At 49.9% G+C, this 15,091-nt stretch overlaps 1 protein-coding gene across 1 annotated transcript in view; it reads right to left on the bottom strand.

Annotated features, from left to right (window-relative positions):
• Window positions 1–2,440: 2,440 nt before the first annotated feature.
• CCM2 (CCM2 scaffold protein) overlaps window positions 2,441–15,091 on the bottom strand; it is a 43,033-nt gene continuing 30,382 nt past the window's right edge. The window contains exons 5-10 of the mRNA XM_053409418.1: window positions 14,134–14,270; window positions 13,289–13,424; window positions 12,338–12,395; window positions 10,619–10,757; window positions 5,299–5,437; window positions 2,441–2,874 (exon numbers count right to left, since the gene is read on the bottom strand). Coding sequence (XP_053265393.1) covers window positions 2,594–2,874; window positions 5,299–5,437; window positions 10,619–10,757; window positions 12,338–12,395; window positions 13,289–13,424; window positions 14,134–14,270 — 890 coding nt within the window. The 3' untranslated portion in view covers window positions 2,441–2,593. The remainder of the gene's footprint in view (window positions 2,875–5,298; window positions 5,438–10,618; window positions 10,758–12,337; window positions 12,396–13,288; window positions 13,425–14,133; window positions 14,271–15,091) is intronic.

The raw sequence follows: 15,091 nt of genomic DNA, 5'->3' as shown, positions 1-15,091 counted from the left end.
CCGATTTATAGGAAGGGGCGCTGGCCAACCCTAGTTCACTCAGCTCTGGGAATAAGCTGAATTGCCCTGTTGTTTCTTTGCCACCCTTTTGGACTCTAGCAGGTAGGAACCTCCTGTCTCCTGAACTAGGCAAGCTGGTCGTTCTAGGAACAACTGCTTAAGAACTGGTGCCAGAGCTTGATTTTTTCCTCTGCCCTCCCCATACCTTTCTCCTTTTATGCCATGGCTACAATCTAGCAGAAGTTGGATCTCTTGTGGATGCTTTGAGATTCCTGCAAGGCCAAGGGGGTTGGACTAGATCTCCCTTCCAACTCTGCAATCTTATTGCTCTATTAAAAAAGTAGGATTTGGGGACATCTTGTAGCAAGAGCGATCCACAACTGTAAAGCAGAAGAAAGGGAGCCTCTCTTACAAAATGAAGAGTTTAAGAGGTGGCCAGGGAGGGAGAAGGAGGAGAGGAGAACATCTCTGGGGATTAAGGAGTGCTGGTTACAGCTTTGCTGATGTAATACGAAGCAAGAGCAACTCAATTTGCTGAGTGGCTGTTTCAGCAGAGAACTGCAACGCGCAAGGGGAGGAAAAGGAAGAAAATGTTTTCCATTGTGGCTGTACCCCCCAACCCCCCCCCAACACAGTCAGGATCCCCATTCAAAGAGCTAAAATAGTATACAGGTCAGTTTATAGTAGCCAGCAGAGTTCTTGTGGCATGAAATACATATACAAAAATAACTGTGCATTTATATGTATAATATATACAACACATATACATTATGTATATATTTCTTCCACTTCTGGTTCCTTTTAAAAAAAACAAAACACACACAAACCCCAAAAAATCAAGAAATCTGCCCCACACTTTAGGCTTGCTGTCAAACTCTCGCACTTGAAGAACCACCAGACTCCCGTCTGTGAGAATCTTGAATGCCCAAGTTACTGTTGTCTCAAAAAAAATGGAAGAATCTACTATAGGTTGGCACTGGACCAAACCCCATGTCCAGCTGCAGGGGTCCAAGACCACTGCTTTGCCAGCCAAGACTGGCCTGTGCCCAGAAAACTATCCTCCCTGCGCAATCTACGCATCCCAGGTAGAAATGATAGCACCAAATTTGTGGCACCATTTCGAGGGTGGGGGTTCGTGTATCCGTGTCCGTCGACCAGGGTAAGGAAATGTCACAACCTGGTGCAGTCAGAAGTCAGGATGGGAGCTGTTTGCTCAGATGTGGGCAGCCTGACTCGGCTGATGGCTTTGCTCGAGGGCCAGACGAGCTAGAAGACCTGCGGGCGCTGCTCTTGACTGGAGTTACCACGTTCAAGTTAAGCTCGCCCGGCCCAGTGGCGAGTGCCTAGGCGACAGCCCATTTCAGCCAGGCTGCTATAATACACAAATTAAATACCGTGAAAATCCCTGAAACGAGAAGTAATCGACTAGAAATATTATCTTAGAGAATTAAACTAAATAATAAAAAATCAAAAAGGTGAAGGAAAAAATCAGAAAAAGCTAGAATTGAACAAAGCCTTAACAGGATGCCGGCTACAAAGCTCGTGTCACTGAACTATTCAGTTTCCTCAGAAGGAAGTAGAGAAATCATAAACCTTAAATGACCAAATTCAAAGGAAGGGGGTAAAACTCCCCAAAATTCTGAAGTATTATAATTAAGAAATTTAATTGAGACCAAAGGAACTATGACACGGGTAGAGTTTATAATTGGTGGTTGGATTCTGGTAATAATAGGTTTTTCTAATTTTTTCCTCAAACTCTTTGATTTTTATTATTTAGTTTAATTCTGTAAGATAATATTTCCAGTCGATTACTTCTCGTTTCAGGGATTTTCACGGTATTTCATTTGTTTTGTGCAATTTCTCGGTTCCGTGACTGTCTCTTTTCTACAGGCTGCTATAATACGGCCGAGCTGAGGTTGCCAACGTTCTGGTTTCGGAGAAGGAGGCAAGGCAGCTGGCCAAGGCTTAGGAGCAAGGGAAGATCATCTCTTGCCGATGCCTTTGCCCGCAACCAAGCAGGCAAAGGGCTTGGCTTGGCGCAACCAAGGCCACCTTCTGGTCTGGAACAGAAATGTTAGGACGAAACACCTGGGGTGTTCAGTTAATTCACATTGCAATGAACTTCATCGGAAAGTAACAAACAAACACACACGCACTCGCCCCCCGGGAAAAAACAAAAAGGTTAGAAATGTCATGTGCAAAAAACCGTAAACCGGCTTGTCGAGTTCTTGCGGACGGGCCGTCCTGGGCAAAAGCCAGCGCTGCTTTCGCGTCGGATTCATGGCTCTCCAATGATTCCCAACCTGCAAACGCTCTCCATCCCGCGAGGGGCCGATCCTGCCAAGCCCCCTCTCCATGGCTTGCTCCTTCACAGAAGAGGAACACGAGGTCAAGGGCCCCGGAAGGAAAGAAGGTAGGAAGGGGAGTCGTAAGGGAAATCTCCCCTTTCTGCTTTGCCCAGAACCAAAAACATTCCTATTATTCCCAGGAGGGAAGAGGAGAGTGTGTGCACGACTGAGCGAGCAACAGGGCCTGGGTATTCCTGGCAGGGGGGCAAATGCCTCTTCTTTTCCTCTTTCTCCCTCCAACCCTTTCAGGAAGAATCGTGGTCCATGCTGCACCCGAGAGCCTCGATGTCGTTGCTGATGTCCGAGATCATGCGGTCCCACTCGTCTCCCTCCGAGGGGGCGGACTGGTCGTCCGAGCTCCCCGCGGCGCCGTTGCCGTTGGTGGTGGAGTTGGAGGTCGTGCTGACCGTCCGCCGGTACCTCCCAAAGCTGTCGGTGATGATGCCTCGCCCGTCCTTCACGCCAATCGTCTCCAGGAAGTTCTCAAAGTATTGGCTGTCCTTCTCCGGGATGAATGGTCTAAGGCCTTTTTGGGGGGGGGAGAAGGGAATGGAACAAGGAATATTAATAATAATAATAAATTTTATTTACCGTATTTTTCGCACCATAGGACGCACCGGACAATAGGACGCACCTTGTTTTAGAGGGGGGAGAACAAGGGAAAAAAATTCTTCCGCTCTCTGCCCAGCGCCCCTTCAGCGAAGTGGCAGGAGGCGCTGCGCAGAGAGGGGGAGAATTTTCCCCCTCTTGTTTTCCCGCTCTAAAACAAGGTGCCGTTTAAGGTGCGTTCAGACGGCTACCTTGGAAGCCTGGAGAGCGAGAGGGGTCGGTGCACACCGACCCCTCTCGCTCTCCAGGCTTCAGGTTCCTTTCGACCTGCTCTTTGGGGCTGGCAGGGGAAGCCCACCACCAGCCCCAAAGAGCAGGTCAGGGAGCAGTGGAAAGGCGCAGCGGAGAGGCTGCTGCCATAGCCGCGCGTCGCCTCTCCAGCCGGGAGAGGGTCGCGGGGCTATGGCGTCTTCGCTCCATAGGACGCACACACATTTCCCCTTCATTTTTGAAGGGGAAAAAGTGCGTCCTATAAAGCGAAAAATACGGTATACACCGCCCTCCCCGGCCAGAGCTCAGGGCAGCTAACACCAGTAAAATTACAATAAAAACATAATGGGAGGGGGGACCCTATTTAAAATACAGGTTAAAATGCAATTTAAAATGCAGCCTCATTTTAAAAGTCAAAACCCTAAGGGGAGGGAAACATAAGGGTCAGACTGAGTCCAAGCCAAAGGCCAGGCGGAACAGCTCTGTCTTGCAGGCCCTGCGGAAAGATGTCAAGTCCCGCAGGGCCCTAATCTCTTGGGACAGAGCGTTCCACCAAGTTGGGGCCAGTACTGAAAAGGCCCTGGGCCCAGTTGAGACTAACCACCTTGCGACTTGGGACCTCCAAAATCTTGTCATTTGTGGACCTTAAGGTCCTCTGTGGGGCATACCAGGAGAGGCGGTCCCGGAGGAAGAGACGGTGGTACAGTGGCTTTCAACAAAATATTAAAATACCGTAATGCATCAAACATTAAAAGCTTCCCTAAAGAGGGCTGCCTTCAGATGTCTTCTAAAAGTCTGGTAGTTGTTGTTCTCTTTGACATCTGATGAGAGGGCGTTCCACAGGGCGGGCGCCACTACCGAGAAGGCCCTCTGCCTGCTTCCCTGTAACGTGGCTTCTCACAGTAAGGGAACCGCCAGAAGGCCCTCAGAGCTGGATCTCAGTGTCCGGGCAGAACGATGGGGGTGGAGACACTCCTTCAAGTATACTGGACTGAGGCCGTTTAGGGCTTTCAAGGTCAGCACCAACACTTTGAACTGTGCTCGGAAACGTACTGGGAGCCAATGTAGATCTTTCAAGACCGGTGTTATGTGGTTTGGGCAGCCGTTCCCAGTCACCAGTCTAGCTGCCCCATTCTGGATTAGTTGTAGTTTCCGGGTCACCTTCAAAAGTAGCCCCACATAGAGCGCATGGCTGTAGTCCAAGTGGGAGATAACCTGAACATGCACCACTCTGGCGAGACAGTCTGTGGGCAGGAAGGGTCTCATCCTGTGTACCAGATGGAGCTGGTAGACAGCTGCCCTGGACACAGAGACGGGCCTTCTCAGTGGTGGCGCCCACCCTGTGGAACACCCTCCCTTCAGATGTGAAGGAAATAAGCAGCTATCCTATCTTTAAAAGACATCTGAAGGCAGCCCTGTTCAGGGAAGTTTTTAATATCTAACGCTGTACTATTTTTAACACTTGATTGGGAGCAGCCCAGAGTGGCTGGGGAAACTCAGCCAGATGGGCTGGGTATAAATAATAAAGTATTATTATTATTATTATTATTATTATTATTATTATTATTATTATTAACCTGCGCCTCCATGGATAGCTGTGAGTCCAAAATGACTCCCAGGCTGCGCACCTGGTCCTTCAGGGGCACAGTGACCCCATTCAGGACCAGGGAGTCCTCCACACCAGCCCGCCTCCTGTCCCCACAAAACAGTACTTCTGTCTTGTCAGGATTCAACCTCAATCTGTTAGCTGCATCCAACCGCCTTGGGGACTCCGCTTTGGATTTGTGTAGAGTTTTCTCCATAGGCTTTTCTTCAATCAAAAGATATCCTGCCAAGTTTAGTATCAGCGTCTTTCTTCTCCTAGATCAGGCACGGGCAAACTGGGTCCTCCAGATGTTTTGAGACTACAGTTCCCATCATCCCTGACCACTGGTCCTGCTAGGGATGATGGGAGTTGTAGTCCCAAAACATCTGGAGGGCCGTGTTTGCCTAGGCCTGTCTTAGATGGGCTCCCTTTCTAGGCTGACAAGCCCCACCTGCCCCTCAACTTGCCCTCAACAAATGGGATATACGGACACCAGCAACTTCCATTCATTCAATCTTGGGGGGGGGGTCAGGTGGGGACACTCACCTAGCAGAAGGAACTTCCGGCTATCGCCATAGAGCTGTCGCAGGCTGACGCAGAACTCATGTATGGATGCTCCGTTGCGGTATTCGCGCAAAAGCATGGCAAACTGCTGGATCTCATGAGAGGAGAGTTTTGTTCGTAGCTAGGAAAGAAAGGGGTGGGGAGAATAAAAGCTGAGTCAGCGTAGGTTCCAGCGTTGCAAGAAAAGGGTGTTGAAAGGGAAGCCGCAGTTTCTTTTGTTCGGTTTTCCACGTGACGTTAGGAAAGATCTGCAACGAAGGTTTATGTCCCAGGAGGTGAGGCAGCGGTTAAGCTCACAGCCGGCTAAAAACTAGGAAGAACTTTCTGATGGCAAGAGCTATCAGACGGTGTAACAAATTGAGTTGAGAATTCCGTTCCACCTTACGGAACAGGCATGTGGAATTGTTGCATGTCACATGTCTGTTTACATTCCAGCACAGCTTGCTGGTAACTTCCATTTTGTGTAGAGCTTTTGCTGTTTTGCTTTGGACACGAAGGAGATCAGACATGTTTCCTTTTGTCCTGATCTACGCTGTAAAAAAAAGGTAAAGGGACCCCTGACCATTAGGTCCAATCGTGGCCGACTCTGGGGTTGCGGGGCCTATCTCGCTTTATTGGCCGAGGGAGCCGGCATACAGCTTCCGGGCCATGTGGCCAGCATGACTAAGCCGCTTCTGGCGAACCAGAGCAGCGCACAGAAACGCCGTTTACCTTCCCGCCAGAGCGGTACCTATTTATCTACTTGCACTTTGACGTGCTTTTGAACTGATAGGTTGGCAGGAGCAGGGACTGAGCAACGGGAGCTCACCCCGTCGCAGGGATTCAAACCGTTGACCTTCTGATCGGCAAGCCCTAGGCTCTGTGGTTTAACCCACAGCGCCACCCGCGCCCCTGCTTGTAAATATGCTCACACAGCCTCTCGTGCCACTTCTGTTGTGCAGCATGCTCTCTGCTGAATAGCGTGCACAGTCTTCTAAAGCTTGTGTCGCAGATTTATGCTGCACCAAGGACCGGAGTTCGCCTGGCACACCAGCCGGTGGGCTGAGCCAGCTGGGGGCCTGCCAATTGCCCCCGTTTCCTTGGCTGCATGCCAACAGGAAGACGGTGGTTCCGTTAATGTCAAAGTTGCAGGTTTGATCCCTGTGTGCATATTCCTGCACTGCCGGGAGGGGGGACTGGATGATCCTTAGGGTCCCCTCCAACACTACTGTCAGCGCTGCCCAAGGTCCCAGCTCACACAAGACCAACGCTGCTTCTTTCTCTAGTATAAAAGTCTTTATTGAAGTTCAGTTTCACTTCCACACGCGCAGCGTGCAACGCTACGTCTGTACCTTAGACCGCCGAAGCTCCATCTGAATCTCCTCCCCCTTGACACCAGTTTAAGACTCTAGCCTTACTCCACCTCTTCCTCTGTTCCTTCCTTCTCTGGGTCCGCCTGCTAGTCGGAGTCTCAGCCCTCCTAGACTCCTCTGACGCTGAGTCCCCTGACTCTTCCCCCTCCCTCCTTCGGGCTTTTGGACCTGGCTCCCAATCCGGGTTTTCTCCTGTCCCGCGCTCCTGCACATTTGAACTTGGCGCGCGCGCGCACCCTCCCACTTTCCTTCTGACCGTTACACTTGTGTCACTGCTCCCTCTTTCGGGGAGGCTAGCTGGACCTGGCCTTCCCTCCGTTTCCCCACTTCCCGATGGGGGCGTGGTTATCCCTGACTCATCTTCTCTCCCCGCTGGAGGAGAGGCTGGTCCTGACTCATGTGACTCTTCCCCCCCACTGTGCTCTGGTGGGGGAACTGGTCCTGATCCTCCGCTGCTCCCTTGGGAGTCCCCGCTGCCCCCTTGTTTCTGGAGCGTCCCCCCTGGGACCCCCCTTGTCCTTACCATAGGCTCCCCCTTCTGGGAATCTTCTGATTCGCTGGAGAAGCTCATGGAATCTCTCGGGTCACTGTCATATTCCCCTACGCTCCCCTCGGATTCCTCTCCTCCGCTCTCTATTTGCTCTCTGCCCTGCGCTTCTGCTCCTGAGCCTCTGACAACTACAATTCTATGATACTATGCACCCACCACGTGACAGCCCTTTAGATAATTGAAGACAGCTATTGCAGATATGCAGATGACACAACCTTGATGGCAGAAAGTGAGGAGGAATTAAAGAACCTTTTAATGAGGGTGAAAGAGGAGAGCGCAAAATATGGTATGAAGCTCAACATCAAAAAAACTAAGATCATGGCCACTGGGCCCATCACCTCCTGGCAAATAGAAGGGGAAGAAATGGAGGCAGTGAGAGATTTTACTTTCTTGGGCTCCATGATCACTGCAGATGGTGATAGCAGTCACGAAATTAAAAGACGCCTGCTCCTTGGGAGAAAGGCGATGGCAAACCTAGACAGCGTCTTAAAAAGCAGAGACATCATCTTGCCAACAAAGGTCCATTTAGTTAAAGCTATGGTTTCCCCAGTAGTGATGTATGGAAGTGAGAGCTGGACCATAAAGAAGGCTGATCGCCGAAGAATGGATGCTTTTGAATTCTGGTGCTGGAGGAGACTCTGGAGAGTCCCATGGACAGCAAGAAGATCAAACCTTAAGTAAATCAGCCCTGAGTGCTCACTGGAAGGACAGATCCTGAAGCAGAGGCTCCAAGACTTTGGCCACCTCATGAGAAGAGAAGACTCCCTGGAAAAGACCCTGATGTTGGGAAAGATGGAGGGCGCAAGGAGAAGGGGACGACAGAGGACGAGATGTTTGGACAGTGTTCTCGAAGCTACCACCATGAGTTTGACCAAGCTGCGGGAGGCAGTGGAAGACAGGAGTGCCTGGAGTGCTCTGGTCCAGGGGGTCACGAAGAGTCGGACACGACTAAATGATTAAACAACAACAACAACAACAACAACATTGAATCATCTCTCGGCCTCCAGCATTTCTGACGCTCCAGCAAAGCTCTCCCCACCCGGCTGTTTTCCAGCTGTTTCAGATGCCACGTCCTAGTGTGTGATGGAGCAACGCAGAACAAGAATGAAGGCTGACGAATCTGGCAAGAGGCCAAACTTGAGAAAAGACTTTGTTTTTAACTGTGTGCCGAGGAAGAACTCCAGAGTGGAATTTTAATGGGGGAGACTGGACATGTACTCTGTCAACTATTTATGGCCGCAGCCCGTACGCAAGTTGGTGGACAGCAGAAGGAGTGGAATGTGACCTTGAACCATCCAGATAAACACTGCAAAGAACTGGACAATGGAAGATAGTAACTAATTCTCCCAGCACACCGGGTCTGAAACAACAATGTGTATGAAATTGATTTTATACAGTGAGGGGGGAAAGTATTTGATCCCCTGCTAAATTTGCCCGTTTGCCCTCTGGCAAAGAAATGACCAGTCCATAATTTTAATGGTAGGTTTATCGTAGCTGTGAGAGACAGAATAACAACAGGAAACACCCCCCCCCCAGAAACCCAGAAGACAAAAGTCAGAGACTGATGTGCATTATAATGAGCGAAATAAGTACTTGACCCCTTTGCAAAAGATGACTTAGTACTCGGTGGCAAAACCCTCGTTGGCAATTACAGAGGTCAGATGTTTCTTGTAGGTGGCCACCAGGTTTGCACGCATCTCAGTAAACCTACCATTAAAATTATGGACTGGTCATTTCTTTGTCAGAGGGCAAACGGGCAAATTTAGCAGGGGATCAAATACTTCCCCCCACCCTCACTGTACTTATAAGAGGCAACAGTGGTGCTGTTTGTAAGGTGGAAAATGCGTCCAGCTGCAAGAATGACCTAACGAAGACTGATGGATGACAACTGTGTTGGCTGTTTGCAGTATGGTAGCGCTGCAGAGAGCTTGCTGGGGAGACCATGCATTAAAAAGGGACTCAAAAATAACTTAAACAAGGTTTTAATTACAAAAACAAAAACTCCTTTTACACTAAATACATTAACAACCAAACCAGACCCAACCACCAACCCATCCCCCAGGGTAATGGGAGAGCGAGGTGCTACTCCTTATATACTACACCCAGATGCTGACACACCTTAATCAAATACAACTCATTTAAAGAAACCATTCAACAAACTGAACACTAAATAAGGAACGATGCAGCTGTGGAAGGAAATGGCTGACATATGTATGCAACAGAAGCGGGAAACCCGATTTTTAAAAATTGCATTAAAGTAATGTGGTTGGATTTGTAGTAATTTGGAAAATGAATAAAATAATAATAATAATTGCAGACTCCACTTCCTGGCTGGCTGGGGAGGGTCCCAGGGAGGACAGGGGAGGCCTGGCCCAGGCCACCCCCAAAATGTCTTTGGACTCCCATCAGCCTCAGCCAGTGGACTGGAGGATGATGGGAGTTGTAGTCCCAGCACCAACCGGAGGCCACAGCATTCCCACCACTTCTCTAAAGGAAGAGAAAGGGACTTGCAGCCAGAGCTGTCAACCGTCCCTTATTTGGCGGGCAACTCCCTTATCCCAGCGCCGTGTCCCACTGCTGTCCCTTATTGATGATGTCCCTTAAATTTCCTGGGTTTCATGCTCGCCCGGCTAGGGAGGGAAGCAGTGGCTCGGGGTCCTCCACCACGAGAGCGCGCGCTGGCGCCATCCTGGAGCGAGGAGTTCCATCAGCCCTTCCCCGCCCGAGAGAGGGGGGGAGGGAGAAAGACTCTTGCCCACGCCGCCCGGAAGCGGTGGTGACAGCTGAGGAGGCGGCCTGAGGGAGGAGGAAGAGGGGATGGGGAGGGACGCAGAAGGGCAGCGCTTCAGCGGCCATGGCAGCGGTGCAACCGCCTCATGTCGGATTGACAGCATCTGTCAATCCTACCAATGCACCGTATTTTTTGCTCTGTAAGACGCACCAGACCACAAGACGCACCTAGTTTTTGGAGGAGGAAAACAAGAAAAAAAATATTCTGAATCTCAGAAGCCAGAACAGCAAGAGGGACTGCTGCGCAGTGAAAGCAGCAATCTCTCTTGCTGTTCTGGCTTCTGTGATAGCTGCGCAGCCTGCATTCGCTCCATAAGATGCACACACATTTCCCCTTACTTTTTTAGGAAGGAAAAAGTGAGTCTTATAGAGCACAAAATACGGTATGCAACTCTTCACAATAGCAAATTCCCTTATTTTGGCTGCTGATCCCTTATTTTCGAGGCTCCTGGTCCCTTATTTTCAAATCTGTAAGTTGACAGCTATGCTTGCAGCTTCCAATGACCTCCCAGCTAAGTGTGTGACAAGACCCTCGGTCCCACCCCTTCCCCCCCCCAAAGGGGGATCAAGATTTCCCCAGGGAAAGGAAAGCCTTCCTCCCTGCCCTTACCGTCATCATGTAGTCCTGGAGCAGCTCCGTTGCCGTGGTGCTCAGCTCGCTCTCGCTGGCCGCCTTGGCATGGGGAGATGGCTGTGCCGAGAAGGAAGAAGGGGAGTTGCCACCGGTCTCCAAGGACTCGGGGAAAGAACTGGAAATGCACAACAGGTCCATGCGTCACCCTCACTGAGCCAAGGGGCCTTCCATCTCCTCCTCCCTCCCCGTCAGTTCTCCTTTCGTGCTGCGTCCGTTGGGTTGTAAGCCTGAGGGTTCGGGACTGAACTGATACCTGCCCCCTTTTTGACTGTTCTGGGAGCCTTTTTTGGGCTGAAGATTTGGGAGGAGGGGAAACTGTTTGATAAAGAATGGGGGCACTGTTGGTACTAAAGGGTTAAGAGGTAACAAGTCGCTCTAATCACTGAGCAGCTGGAAGTCATTAAGCATCCAGTTAGTTTGTATAAATAGTCAGTTCACTCAGTTTGTGGCAGGTGGGCTGATATGAGTTAGGTTTAGAGTAAAGTTTTCTTTATGCCGGAGATAAAAGCATGTGTGCTTTATCGCCAGGGTTTTTTCTTTTGTAAATAAAGTTTTTTTCCTGAGTTCCAAAGTGCTTGCTCCAGGATTCTTCATTGAAAGGTACTGACTCTCCTGCCTTCTTAAACCGCTGCACGAAGTTCTCTGCTGAGATAAGATTTATGGCGTTGGAAGCGCACTGGACGTTTACTTAACATTAAACTAATTAAAGTTTAATGAACAGGCACGCTCCATTGTCTCATACCACATGGGACGGCACCGACTGCTTTGGGAACCCAGCAGACGTTTTACTTACAATTAAGCAGTATACAGATTTTGTGAAATACCGTATTTTTTGCTCTATAGGGCACACCAGACCATAGGGCGCGGCTAGTTTTTTTTATTCCCGCCCCCCCCCCAGCCCCAAAGAGCAAAGAAGCCAAGACAGTGAGCAGGATCCATCCCACTGGCTGTCTTGGCTTCCTCTTTAGCCACACACAACCTCTCCAGCCGGGAGAGGCTGCGCACGGCTTTGGCAGAAGCCAAGACAGCCAGCGGATGGATCCCGCTCACTGTCTTGGCTTCGTTTTTAGCCGCGGGGCTGGGGCGGGCGAAGCTTCCCCCGACCCCAGACCGAGTCTGGGAGCGGGGGCGAGGTTGCACACAACCTCGCCTTCGCTCCTGGAGCTTGCTGCTATCCGCCAGCCTTCTGAGCCCAGCAGGAACTCCTGCCGGGCTCCGAAGGCTTGCGGATAGCTGCCCAAAGCCCGGGGTGTGCAACACTGCGCTCCCCGTGCTTCGGGCTGCAGGCTGCTATCCGCAAGCCTTCGGAGCCCGGCAGGCACTCCCGCCGCGCTCCGAAGGCTTGTGGATAGCTGCTTGATGCCTGGAGAGCGAGAGGGGTCAGTGCGCACCGACGCCTCTCGCTCTCCAGGCTTCAGCGAAAGCCTGCATTCGCTCCATAGGACGCAGACACATTTCCCCTTCATTTTTGGAGGGGAAAAAGTGTGTCCTATAGAGCAAAAAATACGGTAAATACACACACACACGCTCACTGCTATTTTTCTAGAAAAAGAGGTGCCGGAACTCACCAGGAACGCCTGCCTTGTTCTGTTATAATAGCAATGGTGCCTACCTGGGAGGCGTCAGAACTGAGTTCCAGCTGAAAAAAAGCCCTGCAGGTGCCCCATTCTTCACTGCTGCCCGAAGTATACTCACAAAGTGCTTGCTTCCGTTTCGTAGGAATCTTTAACGTCCACTTTTGTAGAAGAGTCATCTGCAAGGAAGTAGCCAGAGAAAGGCGGTATGCAAAATAAAAGGGAAATGAAAAAATGAATTGAAATATCTGGGCTAGGTAGACACTACATGGAAGCCTCCTCTCTTCAAGCTAGATGAGATGAGGGAAGCCACTTCAGCCCAGTTTGCCGCCGGTGGATATTATTGTTATTATTAATTTTAATTATTTTTCCCCTTTCCCTATATATATTACTTTACATTACGGTCTTCAAACAAAAACATCTTGGAGGTCCCAGGCCACAGGGAGGTTAGGCTGGCCTCAACCAGAGCCAGGGCTTTTTCGGCCGTGGCCCCAATCTGGTGGAACGCTCTGTCCCAAGAGACTAGGGCCCTGCGGGACTTGACATCTTTCCGCAGGGCCTGCAAGGCAGAGCTGTTCCACCAGGCCTTTGGCCAGGGCACAGCCTGACTCCCTCCTTTGGCAATCTTCACAGGACTCTAGCCCAATGGTTGCCATCAATTTGATTTGAATTAATTTTATAATTAAATGATTTTAAAATGCTGTATTATTTTATTGTTGTTAGCCGCCCTGAGCCCGGCTTCGGCTGGGGAGGGCGGGATATAAATAAAATTATTATTATTATTATTATTATTATTATTACATGATGAAACAAGAAAAAAGGCCCCATGAACCAATTACCCCCCCCGTCGCCCACCCCAAGAGTGAGTTTAGAGCCGCCTTTGCCACCCTGGCGCCCTCCGCATGCATTGGACTACAACTCCCATCATCTCTTGGAGGATGCCAGGTAGGCAAAGGAGAGATCACATGACCGCTGAGTCGTGCAGGTGGAACTGGAGCAGTATGGGTCCGCTCGCTTCCCCTCTGCAGCAGCCGCTTGCAAGAGGAACCCAAACCGCGGCTGTTTCTCCTACCGCTGTGCAGGGAGAGGTGTCGTGTTGGCGTGGAGGCCCCGTCAAATATTGCTCTGTCGAGGAAGTCTATGGTGGACTCCGTGTAAACAATGTGGAAGACTTGGCTGAGAAGCGAGCAGAGTTCCTCCGCAGTTACCTGGAGAAGGATGGAAGAGGGCGGGATATAAATTAAAAAATATTATTATAAATTATTATTATTATTATTATTACTACTACTACTACTACAGGTCAGATGGGCTTTGGGGGAGAAGTGAAGAACTGTTCTTACGGTGGGTCGGCAAATTGTCATGAGATGCGCATAATTCATAAAGTAATGATAACACTTGAGATAATAATAGTACTTCAGAGGAACGATTCAGGCAGCAGCAAAATTTCCTGGTGTTCTATGAAAAGGAAAAAAAATACTGGAAAATTTCTATCTACAGTGCAAGTTTTTGACAGAGTTACCATCTCCAGTAGCCACTGACAAATGATTTCTGGTGGACAGAATTATTTCTGGGCAGAGGTCTCAAATAAAACAAAATGCTCTGTGCCTGTAAGTTGCACATCTGCAGGCAGGAAGATGACCGTTTAAACATCCATTCCACAGACACAATTTTCTCCTAGCTGGAAAAATCCTGCTTTGCTGTATCTGGGAGAGAAGGCTTCCTTGTTAGACCACAAGAGAGCGTAATATGACCCAGAGTCGATGCCTCTTCGCAGTCCGAGAGCATCTCTTTCACCTGCGTAGGTGCACCAGTCCAAGATGAAGGCAAGATCTTTCCTGGCAAAGGGAAGTCTTGTTGTCAAAAATGGACCTGCCTGAGGAAGGGGAGGGGAGGGGAGGAGAGGCAGAGACACCTTACTTTATTCTCCGTAGCCAGGACCACGAGGCAGCAAGCTTCGACAGGAACCGCTCCGCTCTCCGAGAGAGACCCTGACGTAAGAGCTTTCAAGCTTTCGGCACAAAGACTCTGGTTGGGGGAAATCCCGGGGTCCTGAGCTGAGAAAAACCAGAGGCCATTAGTGGAACCAGGCCTACGTGATTCTGCATAAGCCCATCCCACCCCCTTGGGAGGAAAAGGGTATTTCTTTTGTAATGTTCTGGAACAACGAGCTCAGTGGTAATGCCCAACTTTATGCTGCTTTCAACCTGCTGTAACAGTATTTATTTATGCACTTTTTTCTTTTACCTACGGGACCGCCTCTCCTGGTATGCCCCGCGGAGGACCTTAAGGTCCACAAATGACAACATTTTGGAGGTCCCAGGTCTCAAGGTAGTTAAGTTGGTCTCAACTAGGGCCAGGGCCTTTTCAGCACTGGCCCCGACTTGGTGGAACGCTCTGTCTCATGAGACCAGGGCCCTGCGGGACTTGACATCTTTCCGCAGGGCCTGCAAGACAGAGCTGTTCCACCTGGCCTTTGGCTTGGACTTGACCCTTATGTTTCCCTCCCCTTATGGTTTTGATCTATGGGCTACTTTTAAAATGAGGCTGCGCTTTAAATTGCATTTTAACCTGTATTTTAAATTGGTTTGTTTTCTCCATTATGGTTTTTACTGTGATTTTACTGGTGTTAACCACCCTGAGCCCGGCTCTGGCCGGGGAGAGCGGGGTATAAATAAAATTTATTATTATTATATTATTTATATATATTATTTAACCACTGTACTTGCTTGGTTATTTTACTTATTTCTCGTACGGTGGTTGTTTCAAAATGGTTGGATTTTGTCCGTTCTTGGCAGCCTGCTGTGAGCGTGACAGAATCGGCCTTTCTCAGACGCAACAGATGGGACACCCCCCACTTAGCTGCCCCCCAGGAGAG

The sequence above is a fragment of the Podarcis raffonei genome, chromosome 12, assembly GCF_027172205.1.
Source record: "Podarcis raffonei isolate rPodRaf1 chromosome 12, rPodRaf1.pri, whole genome shotgun sequence".
Lineage (NCBI taxonomy): Eukaryota > Metazoa > Chordata > Lepidosauria > Squamata > Lacertidae > Podarcis > Podarcis raffonei.
Note: the sequence above shows the minus strand (reverse complement) of the source record. Positions and strands in the feature narration are given on the sequence as shown.